At 40.7% G+C, this 19,153-nt stretch overlaps 1 protein-coding gene across 2 annotated transcripts in view; it reads left to right on the forward strand.

Annotated features, from left to right (window-relative positions):
- PITPNB (phosphatidylinositol transfer protein beta) overlaps positions 1–19,153 on the forward strand; it is a 62,386-nt gene that overhangs the window by 26,140 nt on the left and 17,093 nt on the right. For both annotated transcript variants that reach the window (XM_030860702.2, XM_030860701.2), the window contains exon 8: positions 14,097–14,174. In XM_030860702.2, the coding sequence (XP_030716562.1) occupies positions 14,097–14,174 (78 nt within the window). The remainder of the gene's footprint in view (positions 1–14,096; positions 14,175–19,153) is intronic.

Genomic DNA, 19,153 nt, shown 5'->3' on the forward strand with positions numbered 1-19,153 from the left:
AAAGAAATGACAGCCCATCACCTTTGCCATAGTCTCTTGGTTAGAAGCAAGTCACAGCTTCCACCTGTTCTCAGGGGAGGAGATTACACAAGATTGTGACTCACTGGGGGAAAAGGGTCATCTTAGGATACGTCTGCCATACCAGTGGCCAATTTTTAGTACCTAAAGTTTGCTCTTTAAGGATTAAAGTGATGCTAGAATTGGGAGCTTGGTTAACTGTGCATGGGCCAACGAGGTGGATTTTCAGTAGGGAGACCTGAAGGTGTAGTCACCTCTCCATGCTCAGCCTGGCACCTTAACTCCTGGAGGTTTTAGTCTCAGTCTAATTCCTTGGTTTTTATTTTGTTTTTAATGAACTCTGGTTTTACTTGAATGAGCTAAATTTTCTTAAAACGTCTGAAATGGTTGAATTTCTGTCCTGCATATTACTTGCTTTAAAAGAAGTAAAAACAGTCGAAGAAGAAGTAAAAACAGTAAAAGAAGTAAAACAGTAAAAGAAGTAAAAACAGTAAAAGAAGTAAAAACAGTATTTTGAGAGGATAAGTAGTCAACTCTCCCAAATCAGGACAAATGTGAAATGGTTGGGAGTTAAGAAACCAGGAAGTTGGAAGTGAAGCTTGAATCTTTTTACTCCACCTGGTGGCGGGTTTCTGTCACTGCAGCTGGATTTAATACAAACACAGCCCTGAACGTTATTCTAGTTGAGAGTAACTGTTGACTGCTTTTAGCGTTTAACTCTCTCTGCGGTGTTGCTCTCCTTGTAGACTTGCTGGGTTTTGGTCATGCTTATGCACTGTACTTCACCATGCATAGAAGGGATGTGATTAGACCCACAGAGTAACTGAATACTTGGGTGGGTGCTTTGACATATTTACATAATCGAAGGATGACATTGTCAAACTAACTCTAGGAACAAGGAGTTGTAAAAACTGTCACTGTGATGCAGAGTTACAGAGTAATTTGCTACAGAAATCATATATACATTTAAATTTATGGGTTATTTGGTTTTTTCCTTGATGACTTATGGGAAGTCTGCATAGGACTGTTACTATAGCCACCATTCTCTGGTATTTTCTAGAAGATAACAGCACTGCCTAATGAAACAAGCTGAGCAGTCTGAGATTTCTGCTTAAATGTCCCCACCCAATTTCTTTTGGCTACCATGCAAAACGGATTTCTTGTTTTAGTGGAAAGAGGCATTGGAGTGAAGTATTAAGATGTTATATCCTTTTAGAGGGAAGGCTCCTTCTGCTTGTAATTGCAGCAGCCACTGAGCACAATCACGTTCCATCAGAACACACCCCCTGCCCCCACATCTCCTCCATCCCCTCAGCTTCTTGCCCCTCCCCCATTTCAAATATAACCCAGCTATCACTCTTGAAAAGCCTTCCTCAGTAAATTGAGTGCCCCTTGGGGGCCTGGACTGTACTGATCATGTCTGTGTTTCTAGGACCTAACAAGATGCTCAACGCCTGACATGCAGAGAGCTCTTCAGTAAAGGTTTGATCAGTCAAAGAGAATTTGCAGATTTTTTCCTCTGTGGTGTGAAAAAAAAAGCAGGGCAATGGGGAGACAGTTTGGAGGAAATGAAGTTTTTATTGTTCAAATATTAAATGGACAAATGCTACTTTAGCTCCTTCTGTACTAATTCTGGATCATGAAGTATATGTGATGTGCCTTCAGTTCTAAAAACTGTGTCCTTTCTGAATGAGCAGATGCCTTTCTGTCAGATTAAAAAGTGTTTCAGTTAGATCAGATTGTAAGGAGGAGTCGAGGTGTCCAGCGTAAAACACCAGAATACAAGTTTTAAAGTATTTTTAATTTCTAAAGTCGCTGTTGATACATAACCACAATAAAAAGTTGAGAATTCTTTAAATGTCCTGATGAAATGCACATGCATATCTTCAACTCATTTCCAAAATATACACAAATGAGTCAGTTGACATCTGCTTCTGCTTTTTTTTAAGGTATGAATTTGAATCTGGCCCCTTTTAATCATCTCCAGCACTTTGTCTAAGTAGCTTTCCATGATTTGTATACAAAAGTCACTTCCCAGGAGAGGAAGAGTCTTTAAAGTGTAAGCCGAAGTGTACACATGATTAACATCAGAGAGACCTTCGTTTTTGGAAGTAATTTGAAAGAAAATGAGCACAATTTAAAAAAAAGAAAAGAAAAGAAAAAGAAATTGGAACCACATTTTAGGTATTTATGTGTAACCGGGAAAGGATTGTATCAGCCTTCCTCTGTAGTCTATGCTTCCTCTGAAGTACATGCTATGGGACTTTATTTTTATAATTTATAATTTTTTTTCGTGGAAATAAATGTTCAATTCAAATTTTTAAGGCTCACAGGTCTAAAATTGATAAAGCTGAACATCTGCTTTTTAGATGTCAGTAATAAGCAAATATTAATGGCATAAAAGTTTGGGAGATATAGTTGAAAAATATAGATCTATGCCAAATTAAAATGCATCAGGTTTAAAGAGAGAATAATTTTTTTCCCCTTTTTCATCATCTTAGGGTGTATTAATTAAAGGTGAAAGATTTTTCCCAAATGAGGCATTTCAAAGCCAAGAGTTGCCCAGTTTTTAACCTTAGTGTTGTTTCACTGAAGATGGTATTCCTAAAAGGAAGAGACACACAAGCTAGAAACTCACATGCCATATTGTTTCTGGGTCACAGAAAGGATGTGCAAGGTGTGGTCTGATTGATCAGATCCTTAGTGGAGACTCCTCAAAGAGCTCAGAGGGGCACTTTCATTGTGAGTGACCCAGGAAGCTCGTGCTCTTAAGATAAATCTCAGATTTCATACGTATCTCTTCCTTCTTCTGTCCTTTTTAACCCCCCTCTGCCCCATTTGTTACTTTCAGGTCCTTATCCTTACATGCTCATGAGTATAATTGCCTTGGTTGCCGTGTTGTGTTTACCCCAAGTCCTTTTTTTTTCCTCCACATTTGTGATTGTCCCCGCCCCGGGAAGTGGTGGAGAGGAGGTATCTCACACTCTGGACTCAGAGCTCTATGCCTTCAGCCCTGATGCCTGCCCCCAGTAGCCAAACCTCCCTCCCTGGGCTGTGCTCCTTGGGTCGCCACTGTTGGACTCCAGACGGCTCTGTGCCATCTCCTTCCAGTAGAAAACTTCTCCTGAGCAGCTTTTTCAACAGGAGCTCCTGGAGCAAAGTGTGGCTCCCCTCACTAGTCCCGCTTCTTTCCTTGCTACCCCAAGGGACACGGGAACTCCCAGGTGAGAGGCCAGGGCTGCTCATAAAGTTCACTCCCTCGCGGGGCCTGGAACCCCTCTGCTCCGTTCCAGCCCATGTAGTTTCCCCACTTGTTTGGGCTCCTTTGGAGAACACCCCCACCACGGCCACAAGGCCGTACATGTGTGGATCTCAGTTGTGGCTGGATCTGCCCAGTGGTCCAGTTCTCTGAACGTTCTTTAGAGGTTACAAGCTTCTTTTTAGGGCCCCTGAGGCCCTCTGGGGAACGTTGTGCCTAAGTCCTAAGCTAGGACTTTGGCCAAAACGCTTTCCTTTTAAGCAAGGTCTGCCCGTGGGCAGCTTGTTAGAGATGAAAATTCTCCTCCTCCCAGGTCAGAGCCTTCCAGGCCCTGGGCTGTCTCTGTCCAGCTCTTTAGGTGATTTCTGCTCACTCTTGGGAAGTGCTCTAGTATGCTGTTACTGGTCAACATTGTAGAGGGGGCACTCTCCTTCTAGGATTTTGGAAGCAGAAGGAACCTCAACTGGAGGCCATGGTCCCAAAACATTCACACCAGTCGCTAATTTTACTGTTCAGGAGTTTCAGCTCAGGGAAGTGCTGTAACTTTCCCGCAAGCCACGTTACCAATGGACTCAAAAGCAGGGCTGCTGACTTATTTTTCTAGAACATCTCACTGTATGCTGTTCCTTCCTTTGCATTATGTTGATTAAGAGCATTCTCAATTTATTTAAAACAAGCAAGTGCTGGCTCTTCCATCCATCTTCTCTTGCCCCCCGAAATAGCAGCTTTCGTCGTGGCCTTTGTTACCTCCATCCATAACTGCTAAACTCGGGCATATTTGGAAATTTGCATACATACAACAGAATAGAAGGATTGGAGACCCTAAGATGTCTTTTGGTGTGCGTACTTACAGTGAGCACCACTCATATATTTTCATGTTCATTTAGCAAACATTTATTGGAACTTGCTATTTGCTCTGTGTTGGCGTGGTAAATATTTTTCCAGATAAACTAATAATTTTATCTGTCTGAAGAGCCTGCAAGATTTTTAATCAGTGAACATGTTAAAAGTGTTTCTAAGTGACTTGGAGTTCGTTTTTTCTGATTGTGTAGTCTGGTGGTGTCGAGTGCCCTCCACCAAAGAGCTTTTTTTCTCACAACTGATAGAGACCAGTGCTGGGCTCCAGGGTGCCTGCAAAGTCCGGGTTCAAAGGCTGACAAGATGGTAGATTTGGAGTGTAGTACTTTACTAAATGAAGAGCCCCCACCGTTTAATTGCGTATCCAAAGGCAGTAATGGGATTGCTGGGCTCATCCAATCCACTTGTAGGAGTCCCGTGGTGATGGTGGTCTCCAGGAAAATGAATTGGCTTTTAAAGTTTGTGCTTTTTGCTTGTTCTTTCCAGCACTGACCATTTGTTCTCCGGTTATGATCCATTTGTTTGGCGAATGTGTTTTGGTGGGCCCGTTTTAGTTGAGAGCAGAAGTACGCTAAGCTGTATCTGATTTTCTGAAATCTTGGTTGCCTTTGGAAATGAACATGTAAGACTTGCCTTTTCCACCCACTTAGCTGTTGTCACTTTGAACACCATTCCATTATTTGAGTATTGAACAATCTGGCACTTCATAATTGTTTTAAACCATGAGTATGTATTGTTTTAAAGTTACTGCTCGTTTTAAACATACTTTTTTCCTAAATGTCAGCCATGGAAAGCTGATGAAACTTGGTTTCATTTATTTAGGCATGTAAGTTTTGGTCACACTTTTAAGCAGTGCTTGTTTCTTGCGCTCTAGGAAGGATTCGGGCATATCTTTTCTTTTGATCAGACATTCTGTGAGACAGTACCCAGATGTTACACATTTGAGTAGATAGTCTTGGCAACATATGCTTTATTGCACTGCCTTTAAAAAAAAACTTCATAATTTTAAAGAAATGTAAGAATCACAAAATATGCTTTCTAAATAATCTTTATAAGATTAAAATTTTTTCTCTTTAAAATCAGAAACATGAAATTCGACTGGAAAAAGTTAAATATTTGATCAGACCATATGAAATTGTTAATATTTGTCAGCTTTTGAGCCACAAAAGTGACACTTTTGGGGTCAATCTAATAGACTTCAGAATTAACCATTGGTAGCTGATAACCCTAAATGGTCAGCGCTGACCGTCACTCCATTGTTGCCCACAGCTTTCACAGAGCGCCTGCATCTTAGATGTTACTTTTGTTCCAGCTGTTGCCTCTCACTTCCTAAGAAGGGCTTTCTGCCTCCCAGAGCTGTGGCTGCCCCATTCTTCAGCCGTGAAGAGAGCCTTTGTTTATTGGAAGTCTGTGGCCGGGCTCCAGCAAGTGCGAGGAGCCTGTGGTTGCCAGATGCTTCAGGTCTCCTTGGCATGAGCAGACACTCAACCCAGTAGAGTACCTCTCCCTTCTGCCACTAGAATGAACCTAGACACTCATTTCTATCTTGAAAGGGTGTAACTTATCCCCGGTATATGTGCAAGAGCTCCAAAAGCTCTTTATTAAAGTGTGTGCATCATAAAGAGGTGAGAGCTGTGATCCAGCTCCTGACTTGTAGTAGTAGCCTCCTTGACCTCTGGAAACTAAAACAGAACAACTCAAGTACAGGTTTTGAGGTAGTGGTGGTTTTGCTTTTGCTTAAGAAACTTCACTTGTCAAAGGCTTATCTCGTCTCCCTTCGCTGTGCTGTGAAGCAAATCATTGTCAAGATCCTTTTCGTAGTGAGTTACAGAGGGTGTTTTCTTTTCTCCATTCTCAAAGAAGATATAAATAAGTGTAAGCATGGTTCTTATTAAAAAGAAATGTGAAAATGTTTCCCACTTTATTCTGCTGCCTTACATGGTCAAGTACTCTGGAACACTTAGATTTGCATCCAGTGGTGGATTTAGAGAATGTCCTGTGTATTTGAAGGCATAGTTGGATGGCAGTGCCCTCTTGTGGGAAAAGAGCACATTGCTTATTTCATGCTTGCTTAAATCTTAGCAAGAATTTTAAAATTTCTCTGAAAACTCTGTGTGTACAAGCTTATGTTGCGGAAAATACTTTTTCCACTAGAACCTGTTATTGGTATTTACTTCTAATCTCTTCCATGATTTCAAAGTAAAAAAAGGGAGGGTGGTGGAGGTGGTCAGGTGTGAAGTAGTTCCTAGCGGGGAGAAATTGTCTGGTAAGAGTTAGAAAATGGGTTTTTTTGAGCAGCTAACGGCAGATATTTTTAAAGAAATTAGCATAAACAGCTCCAAATCAAGTTTTTAAAGTCTGTTCCTTATAAAAGCCCTTTTCAGCAGTGTAAAGCCCTCAAGGAGAGGTTCTCTAGACCGAGTGGGAGTAAACATCCCTTAGGGTACTTGAGTCTTATCAAGTGATGAAGTGTAATCACATCACATTTTTGCAGTAAAGTTTCGTGGTGCCTGGGTGTCCACAGAGCAGCATCTGAGTCCCGGCTCTGCTCAGCCACCGTGAACTTGGGCAAGGAACTTCACTTCCTCACCCCCAGTGGCAATGTTAGTAACTTTGTTCCAAGGTTGTGAGGGTTAACTAGGAGGAAGTGTGTGCCTGGAACATAAGTAAGTTTTCCTAAAATGGTAGCAAGAATGATGCTGCTTATCAGATTTTGCTCTTGCTGTTAAAAAAAAAAAAAAAGTTAAAATTTTTTCTGCAATTATTTCCCATTTAGTGTTTGTTAAATTGGTGCTAATGGAATTAAGGGGGTCCTGGGATTTAGATGCAGCTGTGCCTGAAGCCCAAATCATGAACCAAAATGGACATTTTACTGGAGAGGGCTCACCCTGTGAATTTTCAAAAGGACATTCCCATTTTAGTGTAAGGAATTTGATATAATATTTTCTGTGATCTACTGTCATTTAAGGAAATAAATGCATTTATGTTAAGCAAAACTTTCCTAAACATATTGTTTATGTTTTAGGCATACGCAGTTTAATTTTAAAATATATATTTAACAATCATCTTTAATAAAACTGACTTGTTGGTATGTTGAAACTTATTTCATTGGTTTTAAGAGTTTAAAATGTCTTCATTTTTAAATGCTATACTATATAAACATATAATAATAAATATAATGTAACAGTAACAAATATATTGTATATTTGTGTATGAAACACAGGCTTATCCAAACCAGTAGCCTACTGACCCCTGAGAGGAGGGCTGGGGAGTACCCTCCAGCCCTGGGCTCTCCAGGAACCCAGCCTCTGGAGCCCAACTATTTAGTTTCCCTGCCAGGTTGTAGGAGATGGAGACTGTCACATCAGGCTTTTGGTTGTAACTTCTTTTCGTAACCGAAATTCTGAGTTTTTTTCTCTTTCTCTATCAATTTGCAACCTTCCAAAGGCTTTGGGGGTCTGCCTTCATAAACATGACAGTGTTGGCAGGCTCTGGCTGTGATTCGGACAAGATGAGAAGGAATGGAGGAGGTGATTACTCTAGCTGTGCTCTAGCCCAGCAGTGCTCTAGGCTGTGGCCACCTTTCAGCACAGAGCTCTGCTGACAGCGTCTGTCCTCCTCCCCTGTCCGCCAAGCTCGCCCACCCCAGGTCTCTGTGCAGCATCTCTATGAGATTGAAAAGATTACAAGAAAGTGTTCTGTTTGGGTGTGTAGGTTTGACTGCATTTCTCAGTTCTCAGGGCAGTTGTTTAAAAATTCAGCTTTAAAGATTCATTGGTGGAAAGCCAGTAAGGATTAATGAGAGTGTTGAATTAGAGAATATTTTTTAATGCAGTTTTGTTCCTCTGAGGTACATTCAGTAACAGAAACTAGGCCAACAAGTTATTGACAATTAGTGGTCCTTTGGGAATCTGCTTTAATGAATAGATAAGAATGATTTGTAATTAGCATAATAATTATATGCAAATGAATGCTTCTGAATTGCTCTAAAACACTTCTGAACTGTTTAAACAGCCCTCCTGAGATCTTGTTACTCTATTAATTTGTGTAGCAAATCTTTTTTTCATAGATCATACAAAGATAAACTTCAGTCTAGCCCCTGTCCGAATTATTATGAATTCCAAGGTGGTAGGACCTGAATTAATGAGATTTACTTATACTACATTAATGGTACTCTATGGGAACCTGAAAGGGTGAGGAGTCACTGGGGAGATGTGATTAAAAATAGGAAAGAAAATTGCTTATTTGAAAATAACTGTTGAAATGAGTTTCTTAAACAAGTTAGTAAATGTTTTCTCTTTACACCTCTGTTACTTGCAAAATTTAATGCAAACTTTTTTTTTTTTTTTTTTTTTTTAAATGGACTTCCCTTTTAGAGTCTGGCTTGAGTTTTCTCAGCTCCAGTTAGTTATGCACTGGGTCAATGGTGATAGAATCTGGGAACTCCTTTTTTCTAAGTGCCACAGTACTGGAAAATACAGGGCAGTGCTAATAAATGATGATGTTTGTTTATCTACATGTTTAATTCAGCTCTTTCCCCCATCCTGGTCTTTACTTTTAGGATGTGATTAGAAGAAATGAGCTTTGCTAAGTTGAGCAGCAATACCTGTGCATTTTAAACTTAATGATTATCTTTGAGCTATTTGAATAGACACCTAATTAATCATCTTGTGCTAAAGGAAGGCATTTTACAGCAGGCTGCAGGATCCTAATATCTCTCTCAAGTTTTTGTTTACCCTGTAGAATTGTTTCTCTTTGGGGAGAGCAGGTGTCAAGGAGTTGCTAGTGCATGTGGATTGGGCACTCTTTTCCTTTCCTTAGTTTACTGTAACCTCACCTGTGGTAACCAGGCATGGTTCTTTAAGCAGTTTCTGGTATCTGGAGCGCATCTCAATTTTTCCACAAGCTGTTAAGAAGCTCTTACCAGCCTACCCCCATCACCTCCTCACTCCCCCATTTATAATCATGAGTTCAGTCTGGCTCTAGGACATTGGGTTGGCTCAGCACAGATTTTTTACTTGCATTTTGGGGGACAGCCACTATGCTAAAAGATTCATAAAACTAATTTTTTTTTTTTTTTTTTTTTGCGGTACGCGGGCCTCTCACTGTTGTGGCCTCTCCCGTCGCGGAGCACAGGCTCCAGACGCGCAGGCTCAGCGGCCATGGCTCACGGGGCCCAGCCGCTCCGCGGCATGTGGGCTCTTCCCGGACCGGGGCACAAACCTGTGTCCCCTGCATTGGCAGGCGGACTCTCAACCACTGAGCCACCAGGGAAGCCCCGTAAAACTAATATTCTTTGTCTTCAAAATGAATCTGGTTTCTGTTGAGAGTTTCTATTGAGAACTGTAGTGAGTAACAGATGTACACCCAAGAGGTAGCCCAACTTTTGTATTCCAGTGACAGAAAACAGTTATTTATAAGAATTTAATTAATGTATTCTGTGGCTCTAGCATGGAGTCTCAGTAACCCATTTATTTACCATATTTTATTTTATTTGTTCTCCAAAGGGTGTCTTGACTTGCCTTTTTTACTTAAATAAGAGTTTTCAATTAAATAGAGCTGTATTAACACTTATCTGAATCTACCTTATGCTGATACCATTGTGTTTTTCTGTTGTTCAGGCGCTAGCATTGGTGGAGCAAGCAGTGTCTGGGGACATTACACCTAACTTGATAATGATGGTTTTACTAAACCCTTCCTTATCCTGGCCAGGCCTCTGGGCATTATACAGACAATTAAAATTTGATCATAAAAATTTTTAAACACAGTGCACCTTAGCAATAAGATTTTTCTACTTTTAAACATGATTTTAAAACTCATTTTAAAAATACATTTCCTTGGCCTAGTGAATTTGCTTTCTTTTTTTTCCCAAGGATTACAGAAAGTGCATAGCAAATTCAGCCTTCAGAATACCCAGGAGCTGAAGACTCAAGTAGGCTACAGCTGTCTTCACCCACAGTATTCTAAAAGAACTAATGAGATGAGAAGTCTGCAGCTGGTGGCAAGCACAATAAACCATGAGCCAAGGGCTTCTCTTCATCAGAGCCTCCCCTTTCCCCACGGGATCCCAAAGGAGACAGAATACTAACAAAGCCAGCAGGCTGTCTCATTCCACACTATTGCTCATTTGCAGCTATAATTGGTAGCGGAGGTTGCATTCTGTATGCTGAAACTGTCATACATGAAGGAATATATTTGTTCATTGTGATACGGATATAAATCGGCCAGTTTTCATATACAGAAAGACCAAACTAGCTACCCAACAATAAAATTGTAGCAAAAAAGATACTGTTCAAAAAATTAAATGTTTGTTATAGAGATACAAAACTGAGGTTGTTAAAACCACACCTGCTTCCTGCTTTTTAATATCTTGCTACTTAATTCAACTGATTAAACATTTACGTATTCAAACTAACATTAAAAAGCACAAAAAAATTCCTAGGTTTTGACAAGATGCATTATCCTCATCTGTCAAGGTTAAGGTGCTATTGTTAATAATTGGGTTTTGTTGCATTTTCAGTATATCCTTAATGTTTGGTGCTTTGTATTCAAGAGAAAAAAGTGGAGAGGGAAGACTTAGCTTTGGAGATATATGTATATATGTGTATGTGTGATATTTTATATGCACACACTCATGCCTTATAGGAAAATCCACTTTGGTATCTCTGGTGCTGCTGCTTCTTGGTGTTTTTGAAATGTGTTTTGCTTATCTGGCTTTTGTGGACACCTTTCTGCTGTCCTCCTGTGTGCTGGACTAGAATGAGCCCAGGACAGAGGGTAAGAAGGCTTGTGTTCAAGTCCTCAGGTAGGTGAGCCATTGCCACCTTCTTGTTGGACTGTGGTTTCCTCATTTGTGAATTGAAGCGACTTGGGTGGTCTTCAAGGTGCAGTTCACCTCTATAATTTTGTGAATCCGTAGTTCAGAAAAGTTATCCAGTGAACAGCACTAATGATGAAGGCTCGGAAATAAACTTTCAGGATCAGTATATTAGGTCCAGAGTGGAGAACTTTCAAAGTGTTACTCCATGTTCTTCAGTTAATGAATCTATGTCAGATAGGCATTGAAAATCCCTTAAGGTGTCGCTGTGGTATGGAGCTGGGTGGGGTTAGGAAGGAGAAAGGAGTGTTGTCCAAAAGTCCATCTAATCCAACGGCTTACGTTTTCACATTCACTGGTGCTGTAATCATGCTTAGACCTAGCTCCTGGGGTGAGTCACCCCTTAATTAGTTTACCTCTACATGAAAATAATTTATGCTGGTACAATTTTTAGACCAAGCTCGCTTTTCTTAAATTAGTTCTGCCTTGGTTTACGTACTACCCTTATTGTATACTGTCAGCCCTACTGATACGTGTGTACACTTTGTTTTGTGGATTTTGCTTTTTCTTTCTCTTGGAGCTGGTGAGTTTAGCATCCTCAGAGATAGTTCTGCAGTCTCTATTTCGTCAGATTTGTCTTCCAGTTGTGGCATGTTTTATTGGCTTAGTGTTTTCCTTCTTAATGGTACATAAAATAATGGAGCATCCTGTAACTGGCAGCCTCTTAGATTCAGGAAATGTGGTGTTTACTATTCAACTCATGCCAGGCTCCATAATATCTTCGATTTTGTAAAAAACAAAAACTTGAGCATCATGCCCCCAGTAAGGTCACACCCCAGTTAGGAAAAAAGGAAGTATTTTTCCTTCAAATGGGATGAACTGTTAAATGTTAAACACTGGTCAGACCTCTGGGCATTATACAGATAATTAAAATTTTATCTTCAAAAAATTTAACACAGTGTTCTTTAGCAGTAAGATTTTTCTACTTTTAAACATGATGTTAAAACTCATTTTAAAAATACATTTCCTTGACTGGTGTCGGTTGGTTTCAATTCTTTCTATAACTCTCCTCTCTATTCTCTGTTGGCAGTCAACATGTAGCCCCTGGGGTTTCGATTACCGTTTCTTTGTCTCTCTTGCTTTGCTCCCAGCTAGACTGATTTTCTAGGAGCCAGAACCAGGTGTTGGCTCTCCTTGTGTCCTTAGATCCCTTAGACTGCCTCTTAGCTTAGCATCCTGTGCACTGCATGGTGCATATGTAATGCACCATTTCTGTGATGGCTGTTCAATAAATAGACCTTGAATCGAGGGAGAGGATGTCAAAAGTGATTATTTGATACAATGTTAAATATTTTCAGTTTTGGAGGAAACTGAGCTTATCTCTGGGTTTCCAAGCCTCTGACCTAGAAGAAAAAGGGGTTACAAGTATTTGTTAGTAGGACAGCTGATTTCTCACTGTGAATCCAGGTCTTGAGACCACCTGTACAGTTGATTCTTTTCTCGGTCAGCAGTGAAGTTGTTAATTTTTAGGGTGCGGTTCTAAATTGGAATTTAAGAATTCATGTTAGCTGACAGTAATTGAACTTTCTGCTGATGTGCCCAGACACACCAGCTAACTCCAGTTGTCTGACTCCTTGCAGTTGGCTCATCCCAGTTTGTCATTCCTGGACAGTGCTGACTGACCTCGTGCCTGTAGCTGCGCCATGTTGCGTATTTTAGCAGTAAGGCTCAGCATGGCCAGCCGAGTTTGCCTGCGTAATCGTCTTAACCCTCTGGGGGACCTTTTTGTAGCTTCTTAGAAGACAGCAGTTAGGAGTTCAAGGTCACACATTTGCCCAGTTATCTTTCTTTAAAGTTTTGTTGTCTACCCGAACCTCACTCTTCTCCTTCCTCATGTAATTTATTTATAACTTTCTCTTTAGGAATTATTAACATGTCATATGCATTTACTGAATAACTGTTGAGTCTTGATTGGCTGCTTCTCAGCATGTTTTCTTTGATTTTGAAAGTTTGTATTATGCCTTGGCATGTGTTCAGTGCTTGCACTGCCCCTATCTCTAAACCAATGATTTTTTTTCATATTGACTTGTCTGGACATTTTTCTCAAAGTATGTGGTCCCTACATAAATGCTGTGAAGGACCCCTGGTTTAAAAATTCTGCTCAAGAAGAAAGGGGCTCTCCTTTTGTACTATTTTCAACTGACCTCTGTTCACTGTTACTGTTACAACTCATTTCTTTTTTAAAATCTGGATGGTAGCTCTTCAAAAGTAGTTTTTTAATTTCTGTCTGTAGATTGTGTGTATGTATGTGTGTAATGACCAAAGAACTTTTGTAAAGCAGATAGGATTAAAAAGGTTTACTCCTTTCATGTTTTCCATTCTATCAGAAAGAGGATATTAAGGGAAAGAGTATTTACACACCAAAACCTCCTATAAAACCTAGATTTTAGGGCTGTTCCCTATGGCATGATATAACTGAGTCCCACATGGAGTCGTAAAGCCCTCGCTCACCTCACTTGGCATTGCAGGGCTGACATGAGTGTAGTCCCTGAGGTTTGCCTGTGTACCCATGGCTCTCCACGAACAAGGCTTTGGAGTGGCTGGCCTCCTAACTGAGGCATCCGCCACAGACCCAGCCGTGGCAGAGCTCAAGGGATGCCACAGCATCCGTGGTTCTGATCGGTGTTCGCAGTCATGGGGGTTGCTCTCCAGCAGGCATTAGAGGCCAGTGTCTTCATCTAGGGGTGTTGTGAAAACTGGTATGGGTCGGCTTTATTTCTTGAGTGTGATTATATGTATATCAAAGTACTGAATATATAATATATCAAAGTACTGAAACTGTTGAAAAGTTTTGGAAGATTTCTTAGAGATAGCTATCCAGCAACCAGTCATGGTGGACTGTTAGTCAGGACTTTTATTACTTTTTATTATGTAGTTGTTTTGCTACAAGGTAAAAGCTTAAAGCAAAGAGAACCAAACTGAGAACTTAATATCGTATAGAAACATTTTCCTGCGTTTATGCAAAGCACAGTAAGCCCCGTCAGTTTCTGTCATGTGTTTAGTAGCTGCAGAGGGCTGTTCTGGCAAGGTTAAAGAATTTTCTCTGGTTTTCTTCTCTGCTTCTGACTTTGTTTTGCTTTGCAGGACTACAAAGCTGATGAAGACCCAGCGTTATTCCAGTCAGTCAAAACCAAGAGAGGCCCTTTGGGACCCAACTGGAAGGTACTGGATGCTGACCTTTCTGACAGGCAGAGTCTTGGCAACAGAACACTTGACAGGTCCTGAGTCTGGAAGAGCTGGTGACGTTTAAGTGAAAAACAGAAATGGCACAAAAATAGTTTTATTTGTGATAAGGACTCACAGCCAGTTGCAGTTGGCCAGCAAGTCTGTGCTGCATTAACAAACAGAACAGAGCCAGGCTGTCACTTTCAGCATAATGCTATTCTGATAACTCTTAAAAGAGACAAGTGATTTAGTCTTTGGGGATTGTAATGTTCTCTTTTGAGACTTGAAGCAGTACAAAAATCCATGTTAAGTGAAGGTTGATAGTTTAAATTTAGTCTTGGTAAAAACTGAACAAGTTCCCCTTCCCCGGTCTCATGTTCCTGGCCTTTTAGTAGTTACATTTCGGAAAGCAGGGCACCAGAGAACAATTTTGATGGCAAGTAGTTGTTTTCTAATAAAAAGCACATCCTTACTTTATTCATGGAAGTAAGAAAAGCAATGTTAGGGTAATAATTTAAATTGCTATAGAAATATAATGGATTTTAAAGACATCCGCTAAACTAAATGACAGCCCCTTAGAGAAGGCTTAATGTGTTGATGGCAAGTTATTACAGCTAATTTGACAGGAGAAGAGGAGCATAAAAACCTAAACATGCCCAGAGCAGATTTTCCGCCAACAGCGTTTTACTTGGTAACCAATCTGTTTATGCTGAAGCCAGTCACAGGTCATCGATAAATGATGTCTAGGATTACTGTTACAGTAGTCCCCTATCTGCAAGCAACAACTAAATACTGTTAGTCGTTGCTTGCAGATAGGGGATTACTGTAACAGCCCCACAAGAAGAACCCAGTGAATGGTTCTCCATGGGTGTTGGACTATTTTGGACAGTCTTGCACATCAATTAAAATGAAGAACGAGTCTGACTTTCTTCTATAAGAAATGATTCATAATTATTTTCACATTTGTTCTCTGGATAGAGTTTGGTTCAAGATTCTTTCAGTTTAATGGACATGACTAGAGACTTTTAATACCCAGAAAGTGATATATGTCACTTAAAAAAAAAAATTAAGGAACAAGTTCAGTATGCATGTTCTAAATTTACTCTCATGGATTTAAAAAAAAAAATTCCCCACCCCTTTTCAAGATTTCTCACTGTGAACTTTAGAACTCACCCTGAGTCAGAGGAGAAGCCTTTCTCTGAGATTTAACACGGGCCTTAAAAGAGAGTGCTGTGCTAGAGCAGACAGGTGTCTGCTTCTAAGGTTGCCATATCTTCTCAGAGGTCTTCTGGCCCCAATAAGTACCAGCTCTTTAGCTGATGATAGTTTTCAGGGAATAGAGGGCCATGAAATTGAGAGTTGGAGGTGGATTAAATGTTGAATTTTTTTCAGATTGTCAATTTTTCAGGTATAAACTTGGAAAGGTGATGCTATATTATGTGGTGGGCTATTGTGTCTGGGTGCACATCTTTCCTGTAGGACCTCCTAACCAGTTTTATAACAGGCAGCAAGGGTAGTTTGACACTATGACTTTTACCTGATTTCCAACCTTTAGGAACTTGGAATATGAGTTTTACTGCTTTTTTATTTATGATTTTTACCTTTTTAACTAACATTGCTTTGTCTTTTATTATCTATTAATGGTTACTTAAAATTCTAGAATAGGTTTCGTTTTTAGAAATTGTGAAATTTTGCATTTTTTCAGGTTGCAGTATAGCAAATTATTGCCCCCATTTTGTGTGTGTGTGTGTGTGTGTGGTGAGGGGGTTAAACAATAGCTTATTTCTCAGGGAGAGCGCTGGCTGGTAGTGATACCATTCTACCTATTTGCCTGTCGGTTGTTGACTTGAGCCAAAAGATGGTAGGTGCAGCTACTCTCATAAGTTGGGTTACTGTTTAACTGAATTTCAGTGAGTTACTGTGATCTCAGAAATAACTCAGGGAGTCAAGAGTAAGTCAGAGGAGAAGTCTTTCTCTGAGATTTAACACTGGCCTTAAAAGCATCACTTACTGCTGAGATAGAAACTAAGGAGTAAGAAGGATTGACTAGCTGATGATACAACATACAGAAAAACAGGAACCTGTGGACTGACTTGCTCTTGTCAGCATCTCCTGCAGCTGTTCAGCAGGCCCTATTTGCCTGGCACCAAAGGGAGCACCAGGGAAGGATAATAGTTGAAGGTTTCTATACTTCTGAAATATGAGAATAGGGAAGAAATACATGGTACTTAAGGCAAAAAGGAAGAAGAAACCCTGTTCTGGTCCCACTCACCCAGGATCGTATAGAAGAATGCTCCAGTGCAAGTGCTGCCTGGTGGTTCCTCTGCCGCTCCAGAGGCCCTCCATACCCCTCAGCGGAGACTCACCTTACCAGCACACATTCCAAAGGGTAGTCACAGCTAAGTGCACACCCGTGATCGCTTTGAAACTTTCCCTTACTTATCCCACAGTGATATTTTCCTTCTGAATCATTGCAGTATTTAATGCTTGTCTGCACCAGACTGGATGAGGGAAAAGAAGCTTTTTTTTGGTGCCAGGCATTAGACAAGGTTGTATTCAATCTTCACAACCTTCCTGTGGGGTAAATACAGCTGCTTCACTTTATAGATTAGAAACTTGGCCAGAGAAATAGGGATAATAGTTACAGGAGAAGCGTCTGCCATTTCTGTAGCACCTGATTCAGTGCTAGTCACAGAGATGTGTAAGGCATGGAGACATAGCAGATTCTGGCTCTTAATCCAGAGATCCCGGCTCACCAGTCTGCACTGTTTTGCCCTCCTGCATCATGGCAGTTGTGTGGCTCTCTTATTCATGGTATTTTCCAGAATTTGATTCTTCTCTTAATACCTGTCATACGTTTCCAGTGGTCAGGGAATCTGTTAGGTGACAGTGGCACTAAGGGAGATCCATTAAAAACCCATCGTGAATCTATCACAAGTTGTGACTTAAATAACTTAACCCTAACTCTGAACCTCGGTTTCCACACCTCTAAAATGGGAATGATATTAGTAACTGCCTCAGAAGGTTTGTGTGAGGACTAAATAATGAATGTTATAATCCCAGCAGAGAGGAAGTGCACAATAAATGGTAGCTTTTATCATTGTTGTCATGCTTTTGTCTTTGGAAATAAAAATCCTCTATCATCTCCTGGGGTTAATGCGGTCAGTGAATATGCTACCCTATTTACGACACAGTTATTCCTTTTCTTTGTCTAGTGTCCAGGGTTCCCTTGGTTCTGGTGTCTGGGGATTGCCGAACACGTCCTGGTTCACCTGTCCTTACCCCTCGTGGTTATGAGTGCTTCATGAGTGCTTGACTCGGGTCAGCCATAAAGCAGAGGCCACATGGTTTAGAGAGCCTTTGCTAGCAGGGGATCACGGGATTGCCAGGGAATAGATTTTCATATTACCTGTATGTGTTAGGAGTACAGACTTTTTTTTAGTTTATGGTATGATACATTATTTTTTTAAAACTACAAACCCAGAGGTGCAGACCTTAGTTGTATACGTATTCATTTTCCCTCTAAAAAAAGAATTTTTAAAATCTGAGCATGTGAATTACATTTTGTTATTTAGGGTTCAACACTTGATTAAGTGACTCTGCATAGTAATAGGAGAGTGATTTATGACCTATAAAGATTTTTGCTTCAAGGCAAAATTGTGCATTTCTCATGGATGTAAACGTCTTCTGTGTAGCACCACACATGCACGTGTGTGTGTGTGTGTGTGCGCGCGCGCACGTGTCCATGTTTTGGTTCATTTTATGTTTCAGGGGTTGTGATGTTGGTATGACTACCAGTACCAATGGTTTACCCATGTGCATGTGGATTCCTTTAGCTCTCCAGTTTGCCTTCTCTGATGAGGTGAGGAGTTGTCATTTTAACCAACTGAAACAACACTTTTGAAGATTATGGCAAGGTCTCATTTTTTTCATCATTTAATCCAGATGCCTCATGAAGACTTCAGCCTCTATGTCTACATACATATGATAGTTAATAATTGGGCCTATAAAGGTCTTTGTAAGAGGCTTTGCCGAAGCATCTGCAGAGCCCTTACAGTGCTTGACATGTGTCTGAACATTGGGGTATTAGGGGATCAGGTCGAGTAAAGAAGTTGATGCAGAAATTGTGGTGGCTTTTGTATTATCTTTTTATATATCTTTATATAAATATTCTCTTTCTAATCATAAAGACATGTGCAGTTTGTCTTCTATGTCAGTTAATTCAATTTTATGTAAAAGCTCTGGCAGTTGGAGCTTGGCCTTGCAGAGCAGTTTGTTGTACAGTTCACCTGCACGGTCACGCTTTAGATTCCTTTTGGACTTATGGCGGAGGCCGTTCTGGATTCTCCAAGCCGGTGGAGGGCAGCCATCTCTGGGTTATGGGGATGCTGATTTGTTTCCTGCTGTGCTGCCAAGACTCCTTTCTCTTCTCCCCCCACACCTGTGAAAAGAAGGCAGTTTTGGTTGTCTGTGGCCTAAAGTAGAGACACCACAAGGTTCTGTTGGCTGGGGATGGGAAGAATGGAAGTAGGGGATGAGGGAGAATTTGAAACCCCTCAGTGGAAATCTCTCTGAGGTAGAGACTGGCAGGAAGGCAGCCCAGATCATCCATCCTCGTCCTCTAGAGGCTAACGAGCACTGTCTCTTACTGAGCCGCCCGAGGAGGAGGAGGGCTGAGGGCGCTCTCCTGTGTCTTCATCTAGACCTGGGTCTGAGTCCAGGAGGGATGTGAAGGCATTTTAAACGTGCTCCCTCCCTGTAATCTCACGTTTGAAACCCCATAGTGGGTGGTATAAAGAGGCTTAATAATGAGTTTCTAGTTGACCACACTGTGGCTTATGTATGCTAAAGCAGACCTTAGAACATGGCTCATTGTTTTTGAGTACTTGGTTTGGCAACTAGGTTTTTAATTCAGTATAAAAAATAGGCATTTTGCCCTTAGTGTGTATCAATTATGCAACTCCTAAGAGGACACC

This window comes from Globicephala melas, chromosome 13, assembly GCF_963455315.2.
Source record: "Globicephala melas chromosome 13, mGloMel1.2, whole genome shotgun sequence".
Lineage (NCBI taxonomy): Eukaryota > Metazoa > Chordata > Mammalia > Artiodactyla > Delphinidae > Globicephala > Globicephala melas.